The 23,065-nt window shown below is 41.7% G+C and overlaps 1 protein-coding gene across 1 annotated transcript in view; it reads left to right on the top strand.

Moving 5' to 3' along the window:
* The window catches only part of COLQ (collagen like tail subunit of asymmetric acetylcholinesterase), a 108,075-nt gene that overhangs the window by 63,375 nt on the left and 21,635 nt on the right, over positions 1–23,065 (top strand). The window contains exons 3-10 of the mRNA XM_075588622.1: positions 3,754–3,855; positions 6,869–6,913; positions 7,406–7,432; positions 8,904–8,975; positions 11,239–11,301; positions 13,228–13,254; positions 14,781–14,825; positions 16,264–16,299. Coding sequence (XP_075444737.1) covers positions 3,754–3,855; positions 6,869–6,913; positions 7,406–7,432; positions 8,904–8,975; positions 11,239–11,301; positions 13,228–13,254; positions 14,781–14,825; positions 16,264–16,299 — 417 coding nt within the window. The remainder of the gene's footprint in view (positions 1–3,753; positions 3,856–6,868; positions 6,914–7,405; positions 7,433–8,903; positions 8,976–11,238; positions 11,302–13,227; positions 13,255–14,780; positions 14,826–16,263; positions 16,300–23,065) is intronic.

Below are 23,065 nucleotides of genomic sequence, written 5' to 3'. Positions count from 1 at the left end.
CCTCTTTGCACTGACAGAAACTTGTCTCTCACATGCTGACCCTGCCATGAAGGCAGCTCTATCTTATGGTTATTTTTTTACTTCTCACACACACTTCACCCCTTGGGTGCAGGGGGGAGTGGGAATTCTTCTCTCTTCTCAATGTGAGGTTCAGCCCTTACCTACAACTGCTTCTCTGACATTCTCATCCTATGAGGCCCATACTATTTGCCTTTTCTCTCCACTCTCTCTGCATATTGCTGTCATCAATAGGCCACCTGACTACATCCTCACACTTCAATTTATTTTCTGACTTTGAATCTTGGTTATCCTTCTTCCTCTCTTTTGACTCATCCACTATCCTCTTAGGGGACTTTAACTATCACATTGATGACCCCTCTCATTTCTTGGCATCTTACGTCCTTTTTTGGTCTCCTCCAATTGACGGCTTCCAGCACCAACAAGGACAGCCATTTCCTTAACCTGGTCTTCACAAAAGACTTCCTTATCTGATTCCTCAGTCTCTCCTTTTCCGCTCTCTGATCATAACCTCATCTCATTTTCCTTCTCTCATAGTCCGCACACTCTACCTCCAGCCTCTCCTTGCTATACTCACAACCTGTTTTCCATTGACCTTCAGTTCTTTGAATTCAGCTGAAAATCGAAGTCTCCTTTACTACCGCCCTCCACTGACCCAAACAGTCTTGTCACAACTTACAACTATGTCCTTGCCTCCTCACTTGACCAGTATGCTCCTTCTGTATGCTGGCACTCCAACCCACAACCCTGGCTAAACACACATACATGTTTTCTGTGATCTTACCTAATTTCTCTGAATGCCTCAGGTGGAAGTCAAACTAGCTGATTTCATTCACTATAAATATATTATATCCTGTTTTAACGCTGCTCTTTTTCTTGCCAAACAGTTACTTCAACTCACTTATAAAAAGACATAAATCCAACCCATGCCATCTCTTCTCTGTCTTTTACACCCTTCTTTGACCTCCCATCACACCATTCTTCACTCCTTCTATTACACCCCAAGACTTTTCCTGTTATTTCAAGTGCAAGTTGGAAGCTATCCCCATAGAAATCCGCTCTGTCCCGTTCACACCCTCCTTCCTAATCCTTCTCGACCTACCTTTTTCTCCTCTCCAGTTCAGAGGAAGAAGTATATTTCCTGCTGCTCTCCTCAACCCCGCATGATGCCTCAACCCAATGCCGTCCGTACTCCTTATCCCTCTCACTTCTACCATGGTTCACTAACATCTTTAACTCATCTCTGTTTTCTAGTACTTTTTCATATCCTTTTAAACAAGCTATTGGTCTTACTCTTACGAATAACACCCTAGATCCTAATTCCCCTTCTAACTATTGCTCTGTCTCCCTTTTGCTTTTTGCTTCTACCTCTTTCCGTATAATTCACTTGCTGAACTCCCATAACCTACTTGGCCCTCTCCAATCAAGCTTCTGCTCAGTATACTCTACAGAAACTGCACTCACCAAGGTAGTTAATGACCTCCAGATTGCGAAATCTCAAGGAAATTACTCCATTATGATTCTTCTTGGCATCTCCTCAGCTTTTGATACTATTGACCACCCTCATCACATACACAATCTTCACTCTCTAGGCATCCATGGCTCTGCCCTCTCCTGGTTTTCCTTCTACCTCTCTCACCATTCAGTGTCTCGTATGCCAGCTCCTCCTCAACCTCTATAGAACTCTCTGTAGGTATACAGGCTCAGTTTTAGGCCCCTTACTCGTCTCTCTATATACCCTCTCACTGGATTACCTCATTGACTTTTTTGGATTCACCCATCACCTCTATGCTGATGATACTTAACTATATTTATCGGCAGTTCAGTTCCCATCAGCAATCTCTGACTGGGTGGCCCTTTGTCAGCTCAAGCTTAACATGGCTAAGACAGAACTTTTCATATTCTCCCCCCACCCAAACCAGGTTCCATTGTTACCTTCTCCATTAAAGTTAATAACACTGCTATCCACCCTATCTCACAAGCACGCTCACAACAACGTCTCCTTTTCCTTCTCTCCGCATATAAACTCTGTTACTAAATCTTGCCACGTGTTCCTCTGCAACATTGCTAAAATACGCCCCTTCCTATGTTCCACAACCATCAAAACACTAATTCCCTTTTCTCTGGCTTCTCTTTTATCTGGCCTCCCTCCCACACACCTCTCTCCTTTAAAGTCCATTCAATATGCTGCTGCTTGGATCATCTCCTGCTCTTCTAGGTGTGTATCTGATTTCTACCTCCTGATCTCTTCCTATTAATTTCCGTATAAAGTACAAAATAATCCTCCTTTCTTTTAAGGCTCTACACTCCTTTGCCCCTCCATGTATGTCAACTCTGATCTATCGTTACTCCCCCACTCGTCTCTTACGCTCAACCCAAGGTTGTCTCATATTTGAACCTTTACCTCTACAGCCCTCTCCCATCTTAAATCTTGTTCGCTAATCTGCCCCTACCCATGGAACGCTCTTCCACTCAATATCCGTCAAGCACCCTCACCTTCCACATTCAAAGCCCAGCTGAAAATCCGCCTCTTAAAAGAAGCATCTCATTAAACGTTCTACACCTCTGCTAAGAACGCCAGATGCGCTTGACCTCCCCGGACTGGACTTCTAACAATGCGCTTTTACTCATAATGGGTCTGTAAGACTCCCAACACATCACAGATTGTAAGCTCTTTGGGGCAGGGTCTCCTTATATTATCATTTACCTGTTTCACCTATTCCCATTGTTTCTAATGTATGTATCTCCTATTGTAATGTTGTACGGTGCTGCGTATATTGTCAGCGCTAAATAAATACAATTATACATACAGTGCACACATATTCCAATAAGAAAAAAAATGACAGGAACCAGAACTATATGGTAGCTTTGTATTAGCTCAGCAGAAGAAGCAAAGCTGTGTCTTTGCAGAAAATAAGAGATGAATCTAGTACATATCGGTATATTTGTATGAAAGTGGTAACCATTTTTCATACTGACTCTTTAATACCCATTGTTCTACATTATGGATTACTAGTAGCTACCTCCTTTTTTTAATTTTAAACACAGTTCTCTCTTGTACAGTAGCTTCATTTAATATAAGTAAAAGACAGATAAAGGATGGCTAAGGGGCAAAAAAAACACATTTTTTTGTCCACATTTCTATATGACATTTGCGTATGCTTCTTTTCTCGTGAACATCGTCTGCACCATTTTATTAATTTAACAATAACTATTATCACCACGTTTTTTCTTACCTCTAAGTCATCTTTTTAGTTTTCCTTAGTCCTGAAGGTGTAACTTAGTGGTAAGGACACTGCCTGCGAAGGGGGCGACCCGGTTTTTAATCCTTGTGACCTTGTCACTTTATCTCCCTGTGCCTCGGGCCCCAAGGTTAGATTGTAAAATGTTCAAGTTTGCGGTCGATCTAAAGCGATGCAAACATTGTCAGCACTATATATTGTTATCATTATTATTATTACATAGCACTGACAATGTAAGCAGCTCTGTACATAGAATTTGACAGTCTAATTTCGATGCCTGATGCACTGAAAGCGAAAAAGTGACTATTTTAGCCTTATTTTTTAAATATATGTATACATATATAAATTAAGTTGGGTGAAAAGCTGTCCGAAAAAGGAACCCTAGTGGTGCTGAATGCTTGCACTCTTTTTAACCATTCGTTCGCCATTAAAGGTAACCCTTCTACCATCCTTTTATTCTGCTTATATATCCACTTGTTTTTTTCTTTAAAAGTTGGATGACCTGGATTTCAAACTCTTGTCACTGGAGTTCAAGCCAACAATACCGTTGTGTGTACCAGGCCCGCCAGGGCCAGAAGGACCTCCTGGCCCTCAGGTTAGTGCCACATAATTCAATGCTTCTCCAAATGATCTCATTCCAGGGTTAGAGTGCCAGAGACCAGCCATGTTTTCCGGATTCATTGCAGGTTGTGGGGCTCCAGCCAGTATTGTGTAACTTCTATATCACACGGTGGTGATGCATATTGAGTGAAACCAACGGTTCAGTCCTATGATCATCATTATGGGATGTAGGCTCTTATTGTGTCCATTGCAACCATGGGTTTATAACAAGTTGCCTGTGACGTGGATTTCACTGAAGAGAAGATGGTGTATTTGCATTTGTACACATTTGTGCACTTACATAAGAAAAACGGGTTGAAAAAAATAACCTTAAAAAAATAAGAAAATATAAAAAAATAAAATCAGCACTTTTCCCTTTTCTATTTTCCCCACACTGCTCTTTTTTCTGTAAAATACCACATACATTCAAACCAAAGGCGATGCATTGATTACAGGTAAAATCCATTAAACTGTAAACACTTAAACCACTTGAGACTCATACTGACCCTCTTCCTTTTTCCCATTCCAATGTGAAATATTTCTCTTCTTATGCCACCCTCTTTCTCTCTCCCACGCATTTGGCCCACTTTCTCTCTCTCATGCTCCTTGCTCTTTCGTTTTGTCCCTCTTCTTTTTTTCACACGCTCCGATGTTGCATGTCTTTCTACTCTTCCATGCTCCCTTTATCACACTAACCTGTGCCAACCCTATTTTTCTCCCCCTCTCTTGTTACCCACTTTTCTCTCTCTCTACCCACTATGCTCTGTCCTTTCCCCCTCTTATATCATCCCTGTCCCACTCCAAGATCACTCATCCAGGATGCTGAAGAAATGGTGAAACTCCTCAATCCTTTCTCCTCCTGCTACTGAGTCTCACTGGACATCCCTCATCTCTACCTGATTTCACATAGTCTGAAGTCAAAGGGATGAGAATTGTATTGGAAGCAGGAAAATGATACTCCATCAACTCTCTTCCCAAAACTTTCATTGCAGGATTGTTAGTTAATCCTAGCACTTATTGAAAGGATGACTTCTTCTTTCTGCACCTGGCTTTTATTTCTTACCCAGGAACTGCAGAGACAGAAAGGAGAAGTTGTCTCACGTCAAGGGTCAACATAGAATAACCATACAAAGAGGACACCATTCAGGTGGTTCTTTTCCTTCAACCTTGGCTTTGAGTTAAGTTATTTTGGATGTAGAGCAATTATTTGTGTGCTTCTGGATGCATCAAATATAAAAATGCATTGATCACCAAGATACTTTTTTAATGCAAGGAAATGGAAAAAAATGGGGGGCCAAGACGAAGAATTTAAAAAATCCTACATGTAATACATTATAATCCTCATCTCTACCTATTGAAATGCACCAAAACACCAAGAGCACAATTCAATATAAAGCAGCTTAGGCCCCCCTCCCCCCCCCAAAATATGAATTCAGATCATGGTATTTAATAAAAAATGAGAGATGCATGCTTTTCATTGGAAAATAACACTCATAGAAGAACTAGAGATGGGGAATAAAATTGCAAGAAGAAAGCAAAATGGTTTACAGTTTTTTTTCCATTTGACTAATGTGGCTTTATCCAGGGATACATTGAATAGTAATGCTGTATATCAGGGCTCTTCAACTGGCGGCCTTCGGACTAAATGCAGCCCATGATGGGCCTCCATGTGGCCCTTGGACTCCCTGTTCCTGTTAATTTCATAATAGTTGCTTAGACAATTAAGACCAGTTTTCCACACTGAAGCTAACTTGTAAGGATATATAATTATATATATATATATATATATATATATATATATATATATATACACAGTGGTCGACAAATCACCCAAAAATCTACTCGCCGAACAAAAAAATCTACTCGCCACCTAGTACCACACGTTGGTTGCTGCTTGGGCCAATAGGAGCTCGCCACGATGTTAAATCCACTCGCCCGGGCCGTGCAAATGTATAGGTTTGTCGAACACTGTATATATATATGATGTTGTAAATCCTTCCAAAATGTGGTAATATAATAATAGTCAAGCCTTTAAATGTATCTAAAACAAAGAGCTTGTGTTAATGAGCTTGTGGCCCTTCAACCCCCAAACATTTTCTGATCTTGCCTCTTTGAAGAGCTGGTTTAAGAGCCCTGCTGTCTATACTAGGACCCACTTACTAACCTTTACTGACTAATAGGCACATTGGCCTTTTTAGATGATGGGTATTTGGTATTGTGGGGGTAGGGGTGGTGCAGGTAGGTGATAGGGAGATGTGTCCCGGAGTGATAGGGTGAGCTTGGGGGACTGAACACAGATTTGCAAAATGTATCTCTGCTGCTGTGGCTACCGCTATAACCTTTATTGAATATGTTGAAGAGGACTTGGTATTCAGTAGCTTGATATATGATACTATAAAGTGACAGTTGTGGAGTCAATTTTGCATTTAAAAAGCATTCCCTGATATCATACAGCTTTTTCATTTGTCAAAGTGCCGGGGTGTGCGAAACGCGCTAGTGTTTTCCTGTACTGTTTGCTGCCATGCACACCTTGTCATTGCAATAAATCTGTTTTTAACCAAGCAGTGATTTTTAGCCCTTATATTTTCACTAAGGTGCTGTGCACCTTCTAGTCCCTGCTGTTTAGCCGGATCTTCCTGTGCTTCCCGGAGCTGAATCACGTTAATTTCAGCTCAGGGACCCCCTCCTTCCAGAGAGACTTACTTCAGTAGGTGCTGCCGGTACTTACTGGTTCTTAAATCTCCCACGACACGTGGGACAAAATAAAGCCGCGACCGATCTCTATTTGCCCGTGTGCCACAGGAGATTTAAAATGACACGTTGTTTCCCCAGCATGGGGTGGCACTAGGGATACCTTCGGAGGTACGTTTCAGGAGCCAGAGCATCCCCTGAGCTGAAATTTACACTGTTCAGCTTCTGGACTCCATGCTTCCCACTCATCTGAAGGTTAGGCGATTCACGCATTTAATGCCATAAACCAAATATTTATTTACTATTTTTTTCACTAGGGTCCTCAAGGATTTCCAGGAGCAGCTGGACCAAAAGGAGAAAAAGTATGTTGCTGTGAGCATTTTGTCAGACATTTAAAACCCCCAGTTCAATTCTTCATTTTTCCTTTAGCAATGCGTAGAAATGCTGTTTTGTTCATTGTGTAGCTTTCTGCAGTGCACAAGGTCTCAACGGAACATTGTGCAGGGTGGTGTGTAGGCATCTGCTGCAAGGTTGTTTTTTTTTTTTCAATGGGTCTGAGCACACTGCAGACAAGATTTTCCATTAGTAATGAACACTACTGGCAGGTGGTGTCATCCTCACACTCTGATTTATGCTCCTGCATGGCTAAGGCTGCTGCCTTGGTTTATGTTTAATCAAGACAAAGTGAAGATGATATCACATCTGAAGCCTCCTATGATTAGAAAGAACTGTCCTAGCTTCACACAGAGCGACACATTTTAAAATATGATCTGCAATTGGCTGGTCACAGTTCACACTATGAATGTACTTCTGTCTACATTGTGATGGTACTAAATTGTTCTCTGCTCTCACAGGGGGAAATCGGCAGGTCAGGGAGAAAGGTACAGTCTACAGTTATAGCTTTATTTTTTTTTACAATATGTGTTTCCTTTTGCCTTCCTTCTTTTGTTTTATATTGTTGTGCCTGTAGTGGCTATTTATTTATTAATGTTAAATATCAATGCTACCAAAAATAATGAAATCCTTACGAGAAAAAAAAAATTGTCCAAAGAAGGAGTAGGATACTTCCTAGGTTGTGATACCTTTTAATGGAACGTCATATCAATTGTATAAGGTTTTCTAGTGCATATGTCTTCAAGACTGCAGAGGCCAAGTGATGGAGACTTATGCACTAGGAAACCTCGTACAATTGATACGTTGGCCTATTGAAAGGTATTACAGTCTACAAAGTATCTTGCAAATAAGAAATTTGAAATGTTTTGCTTAATTTTCTAACACTGGTTTGCACTGGGGAGGCTTTGGGGGGAAAAAAGAACCTTACACATATATTATACTGTATAAAGACCCTTATTTCCTGTGACTTTGATTACTTTTCTTACAGTATGAATTTGTCTTACCTCGTCAAATGTACTTATATAAAACAATAACATATACAGTATCTTATTGTGTTTCCAGTTTTGTGACAAACTGATGATACTTTTGCCCAAGTGAACAGTGACAATCCCCTTCTAGGCCAATAAGCCAAATATAGCATACACATTAAATGTGTCACCCTATCCAATCTAATTAGCTGGCATTATGAGACTATTAATAAAGGTGGAGAACCTGTTACCTGATTAGGTATTTAACTGTTATGGCAACCCAAATATATGAGCTGTACACTAGTGGGAACTGACAAGTCCCCTAATAATTGATATGGGATGCTCCTTAAGTCACTCCCCGCTATGGGGTTGCGTCTATGGTCACATGCCTCGCCAAGCAGCTCATGTCCAAGACTGGGTGGCACCGCTGAACAAAATGTCAGGTGTTTTAGTCCAGCATAAAAATACTTTGTGCAAGTCATGCAAGTTTGTCCGAATTCTAGGAGTTCACATGGTAATGCCCCATACCGACCGGCTACAAATAGCTCAGCTCTTTCACATGGTGTGCATTTGATCCTGAGGGAGAGCACTCTGCAACGTCATACACAGGGTCTTTCGGAAGTGCTCTGATTTAGTAGCTGGAAAAAAAGAAAAGGAAAGCGCTCTTTTTACACCCGCAGGGTTGTTCCTATGAATCTGTTAGCAGATTGGGGAAGTAGTAAATGTTACAGTACATGCCTTTTCTTAAGTGGGCACTTTTAGTAATAACCATCTGTTGTCCTTATTAGGGTAGCTTTAAAATAGCAAGGTAGTGTCAGAACGTACAAAAGAAGAAACGTGTTTGTGTTGGTACTGCACTGTATGCTTTTTTTTTTAAATGGGTAATTTATTCACTGTGGTGCATTTTTCTGTTATGAATGACATGCTCATGTAACATATTATTGCATTGTATTTGTACGCTGAGAAGCTAATTGTTCTGTTTTCCTTCCAGGGCAGGACTGGCCATCCTGGTGTCCCTGGGATGCCTGGGCCAATAGGCCCATCAGGACCAATGGGATTTAAGGTAGGTTGCAGAGAGAAATTACACAATTGTTTTGTTATACTGTACATTTGACTAAAGTATCATTGCATGTTCAAGAGAGATGGGGCCTATGTATCAGCACCCAGGAAAACCCTTTTTTGCTCCAACTCACGTCATACTGTATGTACTACATTTGCTGTTCTACATTCTTACATTTGGCCCAGATTTCTAAACAAGAACATTTACGCACCCCCGACCCTGGCAGATGTTATGGTCCGGATTGAAAGAAGAAAAAGTGATGCACAGGGTTGCTCACTTTTGATGCCTGTCCGGAGATGTGCGAATGTCTCCTAATGTGGTACTCAAAATATTTTCCCGCCAATTTCTTATAATTTTCACTTTTTCTTGACATTTTTGCAAACAGGCACAATGCTCAAAAATATTACATTGCTCATGAGGTTGAAAAAGCCACGCCCATTGAGGTTCAACTTACTGGATGAGATTGCCAATTTTCAACATAATGTTGTGAAAATTGCAGTACATAAAGGGGCATGTGACCTGAATATTGACTTTGAATGCTTGGTAAATGTTTTTTTGTGAACTTTGAATATTTCTGCAAAACAAAATTGTGAAAGAAAATGCCAATTTCACCTGGTCCACAAAGTTAAGAGAAAATGTTGCACATCTGTAGACATCTCCTTATAATCTGCACGTCACCCTAACTTTTGCACATTCCCCAAATCACAAGCTGTATTCTGAGACCAGAGTCATGTGTGGTATGAATAGCCCAGATAGGTTCAACTCGTTCCTTTTACAAGCACAACAAGTTCTTTGTCTTTCTTCACTTTATTGAGAAAAGCATGGATTTACAAAGGCACTTGTGGATGATGGTGTTGTGGGAGAATGTCTCTATGGCGAGTGCGCTTGATAGTGGGGAAAGGTGAAAAGGATGAGGCCTTGCCAGTAGAGAGTAAACAGAAAACGTACTCACTCAGCCAGTGTTGAATGTAAAAGGAAGCAGTGAGGGAATTCTGGGTAACAGGATAGCCTGGGGACAGACCATCTGTGAACAAGGCAGAGGGGGAGAGAGCAGACTAGCCCATTCTGATAGAAAGGCTGAGGTTGCTATAGCAACTCACTGGCCATGTCTGAGTAAACAACATGTGTATCAAAAATGTTGCCTTTTCACATGCAGCAAGCTGCTGAGACAGGGGAAATAATAGACAGCTAAACTGGGGAGATATGAATCCCATAAGCTGCAAAAGGAGACAGAGAAATATGGAATCCTGTTCCATGACAAGCTGACAACACACAGCGCAAAAGTTAAAGCAAAGCCATTGATGCCGTGATGCTAAGAGGCGCAACACAAACATGATGCACTTACGCTATTATCGTGCCAAAATGCCTTTGTACAGAGACCCCACAGAGTTATTAGTGGAACCATTATAAAGTGCATTGGTATTGTATGTGAAATGTGTATTCCTGGCATCCAGAAGATATCAAATGTGAAAGCTGTGGGTTGGCCCTATTACTTTCCCAATAACTTGTAATAGTTTCACCATTTCTGTTGGATGAATGGTGAAAACTGAGGCTGATTGTCCTGGGTAGAAACCTGAGCCCTCTACCTTTTGACATGAAACGTAGTGGTGCACTTCTTGTGTGATGTCTTAACCCATGATTGAAGTGCCACTAAAAAAAAGTGTGTGTGTGTTGAGCACGCGCATTTTAAGTGAAACTTCTTTGTCTTTTGTATTTCTTATTGTGCTGTTTTTTTTAATGACAAATCAAAACACAATTTCAGTGCCAAAGCACAAAGAAGTTTCACTTAGAACGCGCGCACCCTGTTTTAGCTATTTGCACTTCTATATTTATACTAACAGTGAATTCCAGTTTGAATGTGTGTGTGTGTGTGTGTGTGTGTGTGTGTGTGTGTGTGTGTGTGTGTGTGTGTGTGTGTGTGTGTGTGTGTGTGTGTGTGTGTGTGTGTGTGTGTGTGTTTCTGTGTGTACTGTATGTGTGAGTGTGATTGTGTGTGTGTGAGTGTGTGTGTGTGTGTGTGTGTGTGTGAGAGTGTGTGTGTGTGTGTGTGTGTGTGTGTGTGTGTGTGTGTGTGTGTGTGTGTGTGTGTGTGTGTGTGTGTGTGTGTGTGTGTGTGTGTGTGTGTGTGTGTGTGTGTGTGTGTGTGTGTGTGTGTGTGTGTGTGTGTGATTCTGTGTGTACTGTATGTGTGTGTGATACTAATTACTGTCACATTTCAATCACTGGTTTTACCCCATTTGGTGCCTTTCTTATTATACCTCTCCAGGGACACAAAGGTGATCCAGGGATGATGGGATTGCCTGGTGCAAGAGGACCAATGGGCCCCAAGGTTTGTTAACCCAGCTGTTGTGTTTTAAAGCCGCGGTAACTGCTCTATGTTTTCTGTTGGCAGCTCCTGTGGTGATTAGTCCAACCCAGAGTTACAAACATTCTCAAAGCCCTTTAGAGATATAACACGTATTTCTAAAAGGCCCATTGGAGATACAGTGATAGCTTAAATTGCAAAGGAAAGATGATTCTGTCATGATAACAGATACGTTTTTTCACTGACATTATTTTAATTAGATATTTGGCTATGAAATTATTTCACAAACTGCCAAGTACAGTAAGCGCCATGTCGTTGTTTTGTTAAAATATTGAGTGTGGGCCATTAATGGTATCTGTAGTGTTACATGAGAACACTGCATTCATTTGCATGCTTTAAAAGAAGAAAACCCTGTTTGTGATCTAATTACTCTTCCCCCCACCCCCCTGGGTTTGACAATACTATTTAAACCAATGTCTATCCAATTTCAGATATATTGACTTGGAAAATTGCCCAGTTTTTACCTTTCAAAGTACACTAAACAAAATGTTTAAATAAAATAATGATAAAACCGATTCTCTCTATCATTAATCTCCAAGTGGGCTGCGAGTGGCCAATCAGTTAACCAATTGGATTTCAGCAATATATTTGCTGTTAAGATAAGTATACCAAATATTTGCCCTGACCTTGTTCTACAGGAGAACGTAACAAGTGGAGTAAAGTTAATATTACCACTACCGAAATGTAGCAGAGACTGTATCCAGGTTCTTAGCTTCGAGTGGTTATGTTTCAGCATGCTAACATGTCTTCAGAATATTTTAGTACTGAACCCTCACATAAATTACCCGCATGCTAATCATTTTATTTTATTACGTGTAACATTTACTTGCGGCTTTGCATTTCATACCTACACAGCCATTGTTACAGGTCATTACCAAAACATGTCATTCTAATCTCTCATGTGTGCCCTTCTATACAGTATAAGGCATTTTACAAACATGTTACTTTTAGGGATAGTGTTCAACTAAAATGTTGATATACCAATCTCTGAGGAGAACTACTAAAATAGGAAAATAGGAAAATGGTTCCGTTAGAGCACTAGTAGGAATACTTACCTATCTGTGTTAGAAGAACATCCGCATAATAGCCTCTCCACTGGGGATTTTATTACACTGTAAATAATCATATCACTCAGCGACAATATTTGTGTGAAATAAAACTTTATTGTTTTTAGGTTATCAGTGATACATATGAGAATTATTATACTATAAATGACATTCTCTATGTGAGAATATTTATATTCTCTGAGATTATTATATCTCTAACATCATTAATGTACTTAGAGTGCAAGTTATAGGGACTCTTGAGTGAAATCTTTATCTCACTGTTTGGTTTAAGTTTTAGGGATAGTGGCATAATTAAGGACAGTTATGGAACTTAGACTTCAGCTTCTGAATTAATACCCATCCTTCTATTAGCCTAAAGATTTAGTCACTGTTTTAAGCTACACTTTTCTACTAACAGGATGCTTAGCTTGCTGTGCACCGGCAAAACTGAACTATATATAAATATGCTTACCTATCTAAACCTCAATAGGAATAGAATACTGTACATCAGATCCGGCTTCATCATAATACTGCACACAGGCAAATGTTGGCCCTTTCACGTAATACACGTTTCACATTATTAATACCCTGTGTGAGGTTGTGAAATTTATCATTTGGTCCCAAAGCCAAAACTAAGGCGGCAATGGCCTAGATCATAATTATAATATAAATTAGGTGAATGTCATATACTATAGTCAACTGTATCTGTGTATAATGTTTGGAATGTTTCTCGTTATGTTTCTCACATTAAAAAAGGGCATTTGATAGTACTGTACAGTATGTTTAAATAAAACATTCAAACAGAAATTGCACATATAGGTAATTTGTCTGCCATTTCTTTAAGGGGTTTCCTGGCGCTAAAGGAGAAAAGGTCAGTGGTCCAATCTCTTTGGTACTAGACTATAACCAGTGCTCATTCAGTTTAGCTTTGGTGTGGTAACCATTCAGGGGGAAAGTATCAAGCTCCAAACATATTGCCTAACTTATACATTGACATTAGGAGAACATTAGAAATTCAACATTGTACCAAAACGTATTATTCTAGTTTCCCCCCACCTGAATCCGTGAGCTACATTTAGTGGGGGTTATATGGAGAGCAGCAGCAGGAGGAGGCGTTACATGGGATTCGTGTGACATCATTTCCTTATTTTTGTCTGTGTCAATAAACACATTCTCAAGATCTGACTGAGCTATGATAAAACTATTGGGCTGAAAGGTCTGCATTAAATACTGGCTAAAATGTTAATTACATTGGGCACTGATGCTAATGCACTGAAGTATTTTCACTCAGTAAATTGAGCCCCAAAATTCAGCTCCATAAAAAGTCCCCTTTATTGATATTATCAGGGCTCAGTTGTTGGTGGAATATTAAGAAATAGTTCCTACTGAGTTTGAGTGACATATAGGGCAGAATACAATGTAACATTTGTTGTATAGTGCTGGCAGTGTACTCAGCATTGAACATAGAAATTTGCAGGTTCACTGGGAACCTGGCTGTAGAGCTTACAATCTAATTTGTGCTGACTGTGGCACAGGGAGATAAAGCGACTTGCTCAAGGTCAAATCAAGAGTCAATGCCTGTACTCCCTGAGCCAGCTCTTTGTTAAGTGTATGTAGTTTGTGCTCTACAATGTGGTTTAGTTGAGGGCTTTTTCTTTGAAACGTAACTATTGAAGACATTTTAAATATGACCTTGTAGATAGCATTGTGGTTTCCTTAGCCCATTCACTGCCCAGTGTGCTATCTGACCACAAAAAAAGTTAATGTATGTATCAGCATTCACACTATTCGAGAAGAAATGAAAAGAAATGCACAAATACTCAGTACTCGTCGACTAAAAGGGTGGTGGGTAAATAATACAGACTGATAATGCAACTAGACACACAAATGCATGGTTCAATCCCAAGAGAACCATTAAAACAAGAAAAGAGAATTAAACCAGGGACTGTATGGGGTTTATTGTTTGATAGTTGTATAGAAATTTGACAAGGATAAGTGGACCAACTGGCTTATCAACTTCTTTGCTTGGCATAATAATGGATCTTGGCATAATGAAGAACAAAATAAAAAAAAATGGTGTGATGTAGTATTTAAAGCTAAAAATTAAAGAAGATCCGTGTCATAAGATTACGATTAATATAGCCTCTGACTGCTGTAAATCTTGTAGAATCAGTATACATTAGTGGGTTTAGATAACACATTTTGTTTTCTTCATACTCATCCTGCCGGTTCCTTGCTCATTGCTGCCTTGCCATCTCATATACAGACACATATTCGGTTCATACATAGTCACTTACAGTATATATTAACCATCACCAAATAAAAGAATTAGCCTACAGTTCTTAGGAATGGCTATTCAACGCTCAGACTGATTATGTACTGCTTTGTTCTTTCTAGGGATTAAAAGGACAAATAGGTGACATGGGCCCCAAAGGTGAACAGGTACAGTAGGTTTGATTTTTTTTTTTAGCTTTGTTGTAGTACTATCTAATACTGAAGATTTGCCATCATTCTGCACTACATTTGGTAACTGTTGTTATTATGATATTCAGGGCTGCGGGTTCGAAATTCAGACTTTTCCAATTTATTTATTTCGATAAACTAGGCAAACTTTTGAGTTTGTTAGTTTAAAAAAAAAGATGTTTGCAAATCCAAAGCGTCAAATTTGTATCCTTTTTATTCTTCAATGTTGCTTTCATGCTAAATGTTTCGCCAAGCCTCATAGGCTAATAACGTTGCGAAATTGGCCTTAGATCTTGCAATTTCACACGTTTCCAGCGACATACAGTATAGCCAGACAGTGTGCGAAATATGGTGTATTGCCCCTTTATTTATAGTCTTGGCATTAAGTCAATCTAGCAATTTTAGAAAATGTAGCAAATTAGCATGATTAAATGATTTAATGGTTGGCGAATCACTTTGCAAACTCTGACAATGTACACAGTTTTGTCGCGGCTGCAAAAGGACAAATTTCACCTGTTTCCCGACCTTGGGTGAAAGTTTTCAACTTCTCTAACTAGGACACAACAATATACTACAACACCATTGAAAGTGCCCACCCTAATTTGTAATATACTGATGAGACTATATATATTCTATATACTATAGATATAGTATATATATTCTTTATACTATAGATGTTGCCCTGGTGCAGTCCTTGAGCAATGGAATTTCAATAACTTTTCTAAATCTCATATTTTTTATAGTAGTGTTACATAAAGAGGCTTTGGTGCATCATTTCCTGCAGAATTTCTGCTGCAAGCAACTTAGTTCCCAGCAGCATTACTGCACATGACCATACCCACACTTCCTTTGCCTGTCACACAGGAATTTATATTCTGCATCCTATAGAACCCTACTATTAAATAATTACTTTAGTTATATATTAAACATTACAATATTTCGTTTCAGTAGTACTTCCCACCAGGGGCTAGCTGGTGAATTTTTACTAAGAGGGCAAGGGCATCCTACAGCCCAGATATCAGGGAGCCCCTGGCCCGCATGCATATCTGCTATATACAGGTGTAGCCAAGAGTATTGTACCTGCTATCACACAATGCTGCGTTTCTGCTGGTGCCAGTTTTAAGGCTTTATAGTGCGATTTGCAATTCAAAAGAATGGAGGCGCGTTGCACAATCACGTCATTTGGAGTTAGTGCTTTTTCACGCAGCAATGGACGCAACAACGTTGGCTATATCTGTATGTAGGCACCATAAACACAAGCACACACACTTGATATGTCCACCACATACAAGTAAACAACAATATCCTACCGCTCACATTAGAGAATATTACAGCAGAATGTAGCACTTTCTCAAAAAAATGCTCCCCCTGTAAGTGAAACCTACAGTATATCTTGACCTCTTCTTTTCTTTTGCAGGGTTTTATGGGCTTGCCAGGAATGCTGGGGCAGAAAGTAAGTAATGTAATGTTGTCACTTTTTTACCCACCATAACTGATATCATGTGTGGTTGGAACCTATCCTAGCTTCATACTGACAGTCTGTATAATCTTCCTCACACTGATAAGATCCAAAAGGGCAAACAGCTGTCTGTGAGCGGGTGTTACTGGCTATGCTGAGAACTGTGTTATACTTATTTATTTATTTATTTATATAAATGTTTTACCAGGAAGTAATACATTGAGAGATACCTCTCGTTTTCAAGTATGTCCTGGGCACAGAGTTATAAAAAATACATGGTTACAATAAAAGAACAGGGTTATACAGTCACTTCACAGACATTCATGGACAGATAAAGTAGGAAAATTGGGTACAGGGGATAAAGGGCTTGTGAGTTTCTGATAGAAATAGAGCAGCTACTGTAAGCAGTGGCAGGTTTCCCATTAGGCCCGATATGCCTGTTCCTAAGGCGGCAGAATTTGGGGGGTGTCAAAATTTGAAGGTGGCATGCCGGCTTGCTGCCATGCGAATGAGCAATCGGCGTTTGCTGCTTGAGCGCATGCGCGAGTGGTGCTGTCTGCTTCTGCACATGCGCAAACGGCGACGTTCACTTCTGCGCATGCGCGCATGGAGCCGTCCGCTTCTGTGCATGCGTGAGCGGAGTCGTCTGCTTCTTTGCATGCGCAAGCGAAGCTGTCCACTTTTGCGCAAGCAGAGCCGGGCGTTTCTGCGCATGCGTGAGCGGCGCTGTCCGCTTCTGCGTATGCGATAATTGGCGCATGCGCGGCCCAGCAACGTGACATCACGTTGCCATGGGGACAGGAGAGCGGCATCAGGTAAGGGACTAAGGGCGCAATTTTTTTAAAATCCGCTACTGGTTATAAGGCGGGCATATACTTAGGGTCCCATGTTAAAATGGACATGAAGCCAAAGGTGGCACTCAGTGCTCATTTGCATGTTATTTCTCAGAATCCCCGGCTTCAGTGGAAGCACTATATGCTAAGAGATAACGGTGAAAAGCAGGGTTGCAGGCCTGTCTTAGACGTGTGAATGTGCTCACAAGTGGTATTTTTATGTAATGTAATTAAACAAATATTCACAATTTTTTTTTTTTTTAACTCTCTTTTTATTGGTTTTTGCATACATCTTAGACACTTAAAATATCAAAGCCATAATCGGTTGGACAAAAACTTTCTAGGACGTACAACATATAGCAGACCACGTGATGGGGAGACAACAAGACAAGGACCACGGAGGGGAGTGGGGGGGGGGAAAAGGGGGGTAGTTCGGGAAGGGTATATCAAGCCGCTATCCATCCGCTTCCAACTGATGTTTGCCACTTATGCGTTCCGATTTGCATGTGTCCACTTATGCAGTATTGCTCGCGTTTTACCGGCTCTATGTGGGGTGCCCACCGTCAAGTCTTCATGTCCCTTCCTGTCCACAACCCACACCGCCCATCCAAGGAGGACTCACTTGATGCTATCACAGCCAAATTGTGGCATCGCTCACCCCTGGAATATCTGTCTGGGCCAGCCAGGGCAGCCAGACCTTTTGGACTTTTGAGCCAGTGTCATTAACTAAACTCGTTAACTTTTCCATCTGGCATACGAACCAAATTCTGTTTCTGATTTTTCCTATTGATGGTTTTGCGTTCTGGTTCCACAATGCTGCAGTCTCGCACCTCATAGCCGTTGCAAAGTGTGCTATTAATTTGTTCCCCGTTCTTGACACTTCGTCTGTGGGTTTACTTAATAGGAACAGCCACGGGTCCAGCTGAATTTGGAGGCCTAAAATCCTCTGTAACCAATCTCTGATCTGGCTCCAAACGGGTACAATTTTCAGGCATGACCACAGCATGTGCACCAGATCTCCCTGTTCCCCGCACTGCCGAGGACAGAGCGGGGAAGAGCCTGATACAAATTTAGCCAATCTAACTAGGGTCAGATACCATCTTAACATAACTTTATATGAGTTCTCCTTCAATGTCGTGCAGATGGAACTACTGTCCGCGGCCTTGAATATTGCTGTCCAGTCCTCGTCTTCTAGTGTACCCTGTAAAGCTGATTCCCATTGAGTCATAAATCTGGGTCTGTTTGTGTCGTCTTTGTCAGCACCGACCACATCTCTGTACAGAGTAGAAATCAGTCCCCGCGTGTCTGTGCCTCTCACGCAGAGCCTTTCAAAATTCGTTAACGGTGGTCTCACCAGGTGTGTATTATAAAATTGTGGTGTGAAGATAGTCAGCGCAAACCTCACGGGCCTCCCGATGTCGATGGAACCGAATGAAATAAAAGGATGTGGATAAAAAAGAATTAAAATCTCAGTGTATTAGATACACATGTGGGGGATGGGGGAAGAGGGGGGGGGGAAAGGGGGAGGGGGGTGAGGGCAGGGGGTGGGAGCAAGGAGGAGGATAATGCTGGAGGGGTTGATAATTGGTTTTCCACTTTAACTAATCAAAGAATACATAAAATTATGGATTCAGTGACTCACACGGGCTTGTGTGGTGTCTCTCCCTCAACGCTGACTGTAGTGGATTTATTACAGACTCATATGCTGGAGTCTCAATATACATAAAACTCACACGGCCTGATGTGAGTCCTTGTCCTCAGAGGGTGATGTCCTGTATGGATGGTGTCTGGGTTGTCTCAGCAGAGTTATCCCCCGATGGGTGTAGTGTGTGAGTGTCTCCTCTCCCCGTTCCCAGATGACCAAAAGGAGTGTATGCCAACAAGGGTTAACAACAATAAAAAAGGTCTTTAATGGGTATACAGTGGAGACATAAGCATATGAAATGCAAACATGTGGTGAACCATAAAAAGTATAGAACAATCTATGACAAAATGAAATAAATTATACTAAGACAAAATGAAATAAATTGAAATAAAGCAAACACAAGGACTACACTCACACTTGAAGTCAAATAAAATGGCCCAGCCTCAGCCGCTCGGTACACTCCTGCACGGTCTCCTCCTCCGTTCTTGTTCCCACTGGCGCGTCCGGCAGTGGAACCGGAAGAGGGGATCTGCACCGGATGTCCTGTAGTGTGCTGGGTCCCTCTCTCAATGAGCTCCGGCAGGGAACAACATGTTTCGCAATAAGCTTCGTCAGGAGGAACCTGACGAAGCTTATTGCGAAACATGTTGTTCCCTGCCGGAGCTCATTGAGAGAGGGACCCAGCACACTACAGGACATCCGGTGCAGATCCCCTCTTCCGGTTCCACTGCCGGACGCGCCAGTGGGAACAAGAACGGAGGAGGAGACCGTGCAGGAGTGTACCGAGCGGCTGAGGCTGGGCCATTTTATTTGACTTCAAGTGTGAGTGTAGTCCTTGTGCTTGCTTTATTTCAATTTATTTCATTTTGTCTTAGTATAATTTATTTCATTTTGTCATAGATTGTTCTATACTTTTTATGGTTCACCACATGTTTGCATTTCATATGCTTATGTCTCCACTGTATACCCATTAAAGACCTTTTTTATTGTTGTTAACCCTTGTTGGCATACACTCCTTTTGGTCATCTGGGAACGGGGAGAGGAGACACTCACACACTACACCCATCGGGGGATAACTCTGCTGAGACAACCCAGACACCATCCATACAGGACATCACCCTCTGAGGACAAGGACTCACATCAGGCCGTGTGAGTTTTATGTATATTGAGACTCCAGCATATGAGTCTGTAATAAATCCACTACAGTCAGCGTTGAGGGAGAGACACCACACAAGCCCGTGTGAGTCACTGAATCCATAATTTTATGTATTCTTTCATTAGTTAAAGTGGAAAACCAATTATCAACCCCTCCAGCATTATCCTCCTCCTTGCTCCCACCCCCTGCCCTCACCCCCCTCCCCCTTTCCCCCCCCCCCTCTTCCCCCATCCCCCACATGTGTATCTAATACACTGAGATTTTAATTCTTTTTTATCCACATCCTTTTATTTCATTCGGTTCCATCGACATCGGGAGGCCCATGAGGATTGCGCTGACTATCTTCACACTACAACTGCCACGCTAAGAAGGAGACGGGATTCCCTTCTCCGAAGTCAAGCAGCAACCAGGAAATCATCAAAAAAGGGCCAGTATATATTTTTATATACTCTTTTACACTTCGTACACAATCACATATCTATATTCCAATTTATTTGAATAGCTTAGGCGTTGCAGCACTTTCTCCGCCACAAATCCTAGGGAGCGCCCCAGTTCAAACAACCTCCGTGTATTATAAAATGCCCGGACCTGGAGGTACCTAATAAATTCTGTGTTAGGGATACCCTTTTCTGACTTTAATTGGTCAAATGATTTAATGGTGTTTCTACCCTCCAGGTCCTTCAGTCTTCTAAACCCTTATTGTCGCCACAGCGGGAAACTCTTACCCTCCAGCCCGGAAGCAAAATCTGGGTTGCCGTACAAAGGGGCCATTAGTGTGTGATTGGAGGTCAGTAAGCAATTACTTTTGGCCGCCTCCCAAACCGACATTGAGTTGAGCACAGAGGTTAGAGGTTCCTTTATGTCCTTTACCCGTTTCCTCGGGTACCAGATTAGATCCCTGAGCTCCAGCGGGGCACACGCCTCCCTTTCTAGTGCTACCCACCTCCGCAGCTCCGGGTCCCCATGCCATTGCATGATTTGGCACAATTGCGCCGCTTTGTAATAGGACAGTAAGCTCGGCACTGCTAGTCCTCCAGCCTCCCTATGTTTCTGCATCATTTTTGCATTTATCCGTGGTTGTTTACCCTTCCAAATAAATTTTGTGATTGATTTTTGTAACTCTGCTATCTCCGATCGCACCACGGTTATCAGAAGAGTCTGGAACAGATATAAAATCCGTGGGAGGATGTTCATCTTGACACTATAGATCCTACCCATCCATGAAATACCATATGCTGACCAGTCTTTCAGTTCCTTCTTTAGAGTCTTCAATAGACTGGGATAATTTGCTTGATATAGGGGGGCTATCTTTTTTGTGATATGCACACCCAGGTATTTTATGGATGTGGACTGCCACTTAAACTCAAAGTTGAGTTCGATCAATTTCTCCATCTCTCGTGGGATGTTCAGGCTAAGTGCCTCAGATTTTGTCTGATTTATTTTGAAACCAGAGATCCGGGCAAATCTCTCTAGAAGCTCAAACAGGTTAGGTAGCGAGGTGAGCGGTTTTGTGAGTGTCAGAATAATATCGTCTGCGTACAATGCCACTTTGTGTTCTTGCGAGTGTATTTGTACTCCAGCGATATCCGGGTTACTACGGATTTGGGCTGCTAGTGGTTCGATGCATAGGGCAAAAAGCAAGGGCGACAAAGGGCATCCTTGTCTCGTACCACTTTTAATTCGGAACAGCTATGAGGGGAAACCCTTGTGAATCACCCTTGCTGCCGGAGCTATGTAGAGCGCTTTTATTGCCCTTAGGATTTTATCCCCAAACCCAAATGCCCCAAGCGTGGACTCCAAGTATGGCTAGTCTATCCTGTCAAAGGCTTTCTATGCGTCTAAGCTTAAGACCAAGCTCCGGACCCTGTTGGCTTCCACAAAATCAATTATATCCACAATCCGTCTAGTATTGTCGGCCGCTTGTCTATCTCTAATAAAGCCAACCTGGTCCGGATGGATCAGCCTCGGCAGGATAACGCTTAGACGATTGGCCAGTAATTTAGAATATATCTTAACGTCTGAGTTGATCAATGATATCGACCTGTAACTTTGGCAATTTGTGGGATCTTTGTCCCCTTTATGAATCAAGGATATCGACGCCCGGAGCATCTGCTCTGAGAAGGGCTCTCCTGCCAGGACTCCATTAAATAATCGGAGCATACAGTGGCAACCGGGCTAAACCTAATGCGGCTGCCCCCTCATTTTAAAAATAGCGCGGGCTGTCTTCGGCCGAGAACCGGCCGATTTTCCCGCGCCTCAGGCGCTTTCAATAGTAAGCGCCATTAGCGCTTATCTATTGAAGCGCCCGCTGCGCTGGAAAATTGAAAAAACGGAGAGCAGACCCGCGGCGCTCCCGGCCAGCTCCAGGCAAATGTTAGAATAAAAGCTGCCGCAGCAGTATGTGGGGCAAGTACGCCTATGAATTTTTTATAGTAAAGATTGGAGAACCCATCTGGGCCCGGGGCTTTAGAGGGCTTTAAATTTTTGACAACTGCTGTTAATTCTTCCCGTGTGAAATCACTCTGTATTGCCTCTCGCTCTAAGCTGTTCAGCTGTGGCAGTGCAGCATCTGCTAAGAATTTCTGCAGTTTACTGCTTGTCTTAGGGTTATGAATCACCTTCTCCCCATTGTATAGCTGTGCATAATATTTTTTAAACTCTTCCACTATATTTTTGGGGTTAGAGGATAACTCCCCCGCCTCTGTCCTAATTGCTTGTATGTTGTAATTTGGTTTCCTATTACGGAGTCTGGTGGCTAACATTGTGTCCGGTTTATTAGCTTTCTCAAAGAACCTCCTCTGTGTCCAACTCAAATCTTTTTCGGCCCGGGATGTGAGGAGGAGGTTAAGCTCAATCCTTACATCCTTCAACTCCTTTAGTGTATCTCCTCTACCTAATCGGCTATGTAGTGTAGAGAGCTCATGTAACCTCTTATATAACTGACTCAATTTGGCGTCCCTTTGCTTTTTCCTTTTGGCCGCTATGCTTATCAGTACTCCCCGCATCGTGGCCTTGTGAGCCTCCCACAACATTGCGTGGGATTCCACACTGCCTAGGTTGGTCTGGAAATATTGAGTGATTTCCTCCTTAACCGTCTTTGCTAGATCTGGTATCTTAATCAACGAT

This window comes from Ascaphus truei, chromosome 2 (genome assembly GCF_040206685.1).
Source record: "Ascaphus truei isolate aAscTru1 chromosome 2, aAscTru1.hap1, whole genome shotgun sequence".
Lineage (NCBI taxonomy): Eukaryota > Metazoa > Chordata > Amphibia > Anura > Ascaphidae > Ascaphus > Ascaphus truei.
The sequence above is the reverse complement of the archived record's forward strand: the minus strand, read 5'-3'. Positions and strand labels throughout refer to the sequence as shown.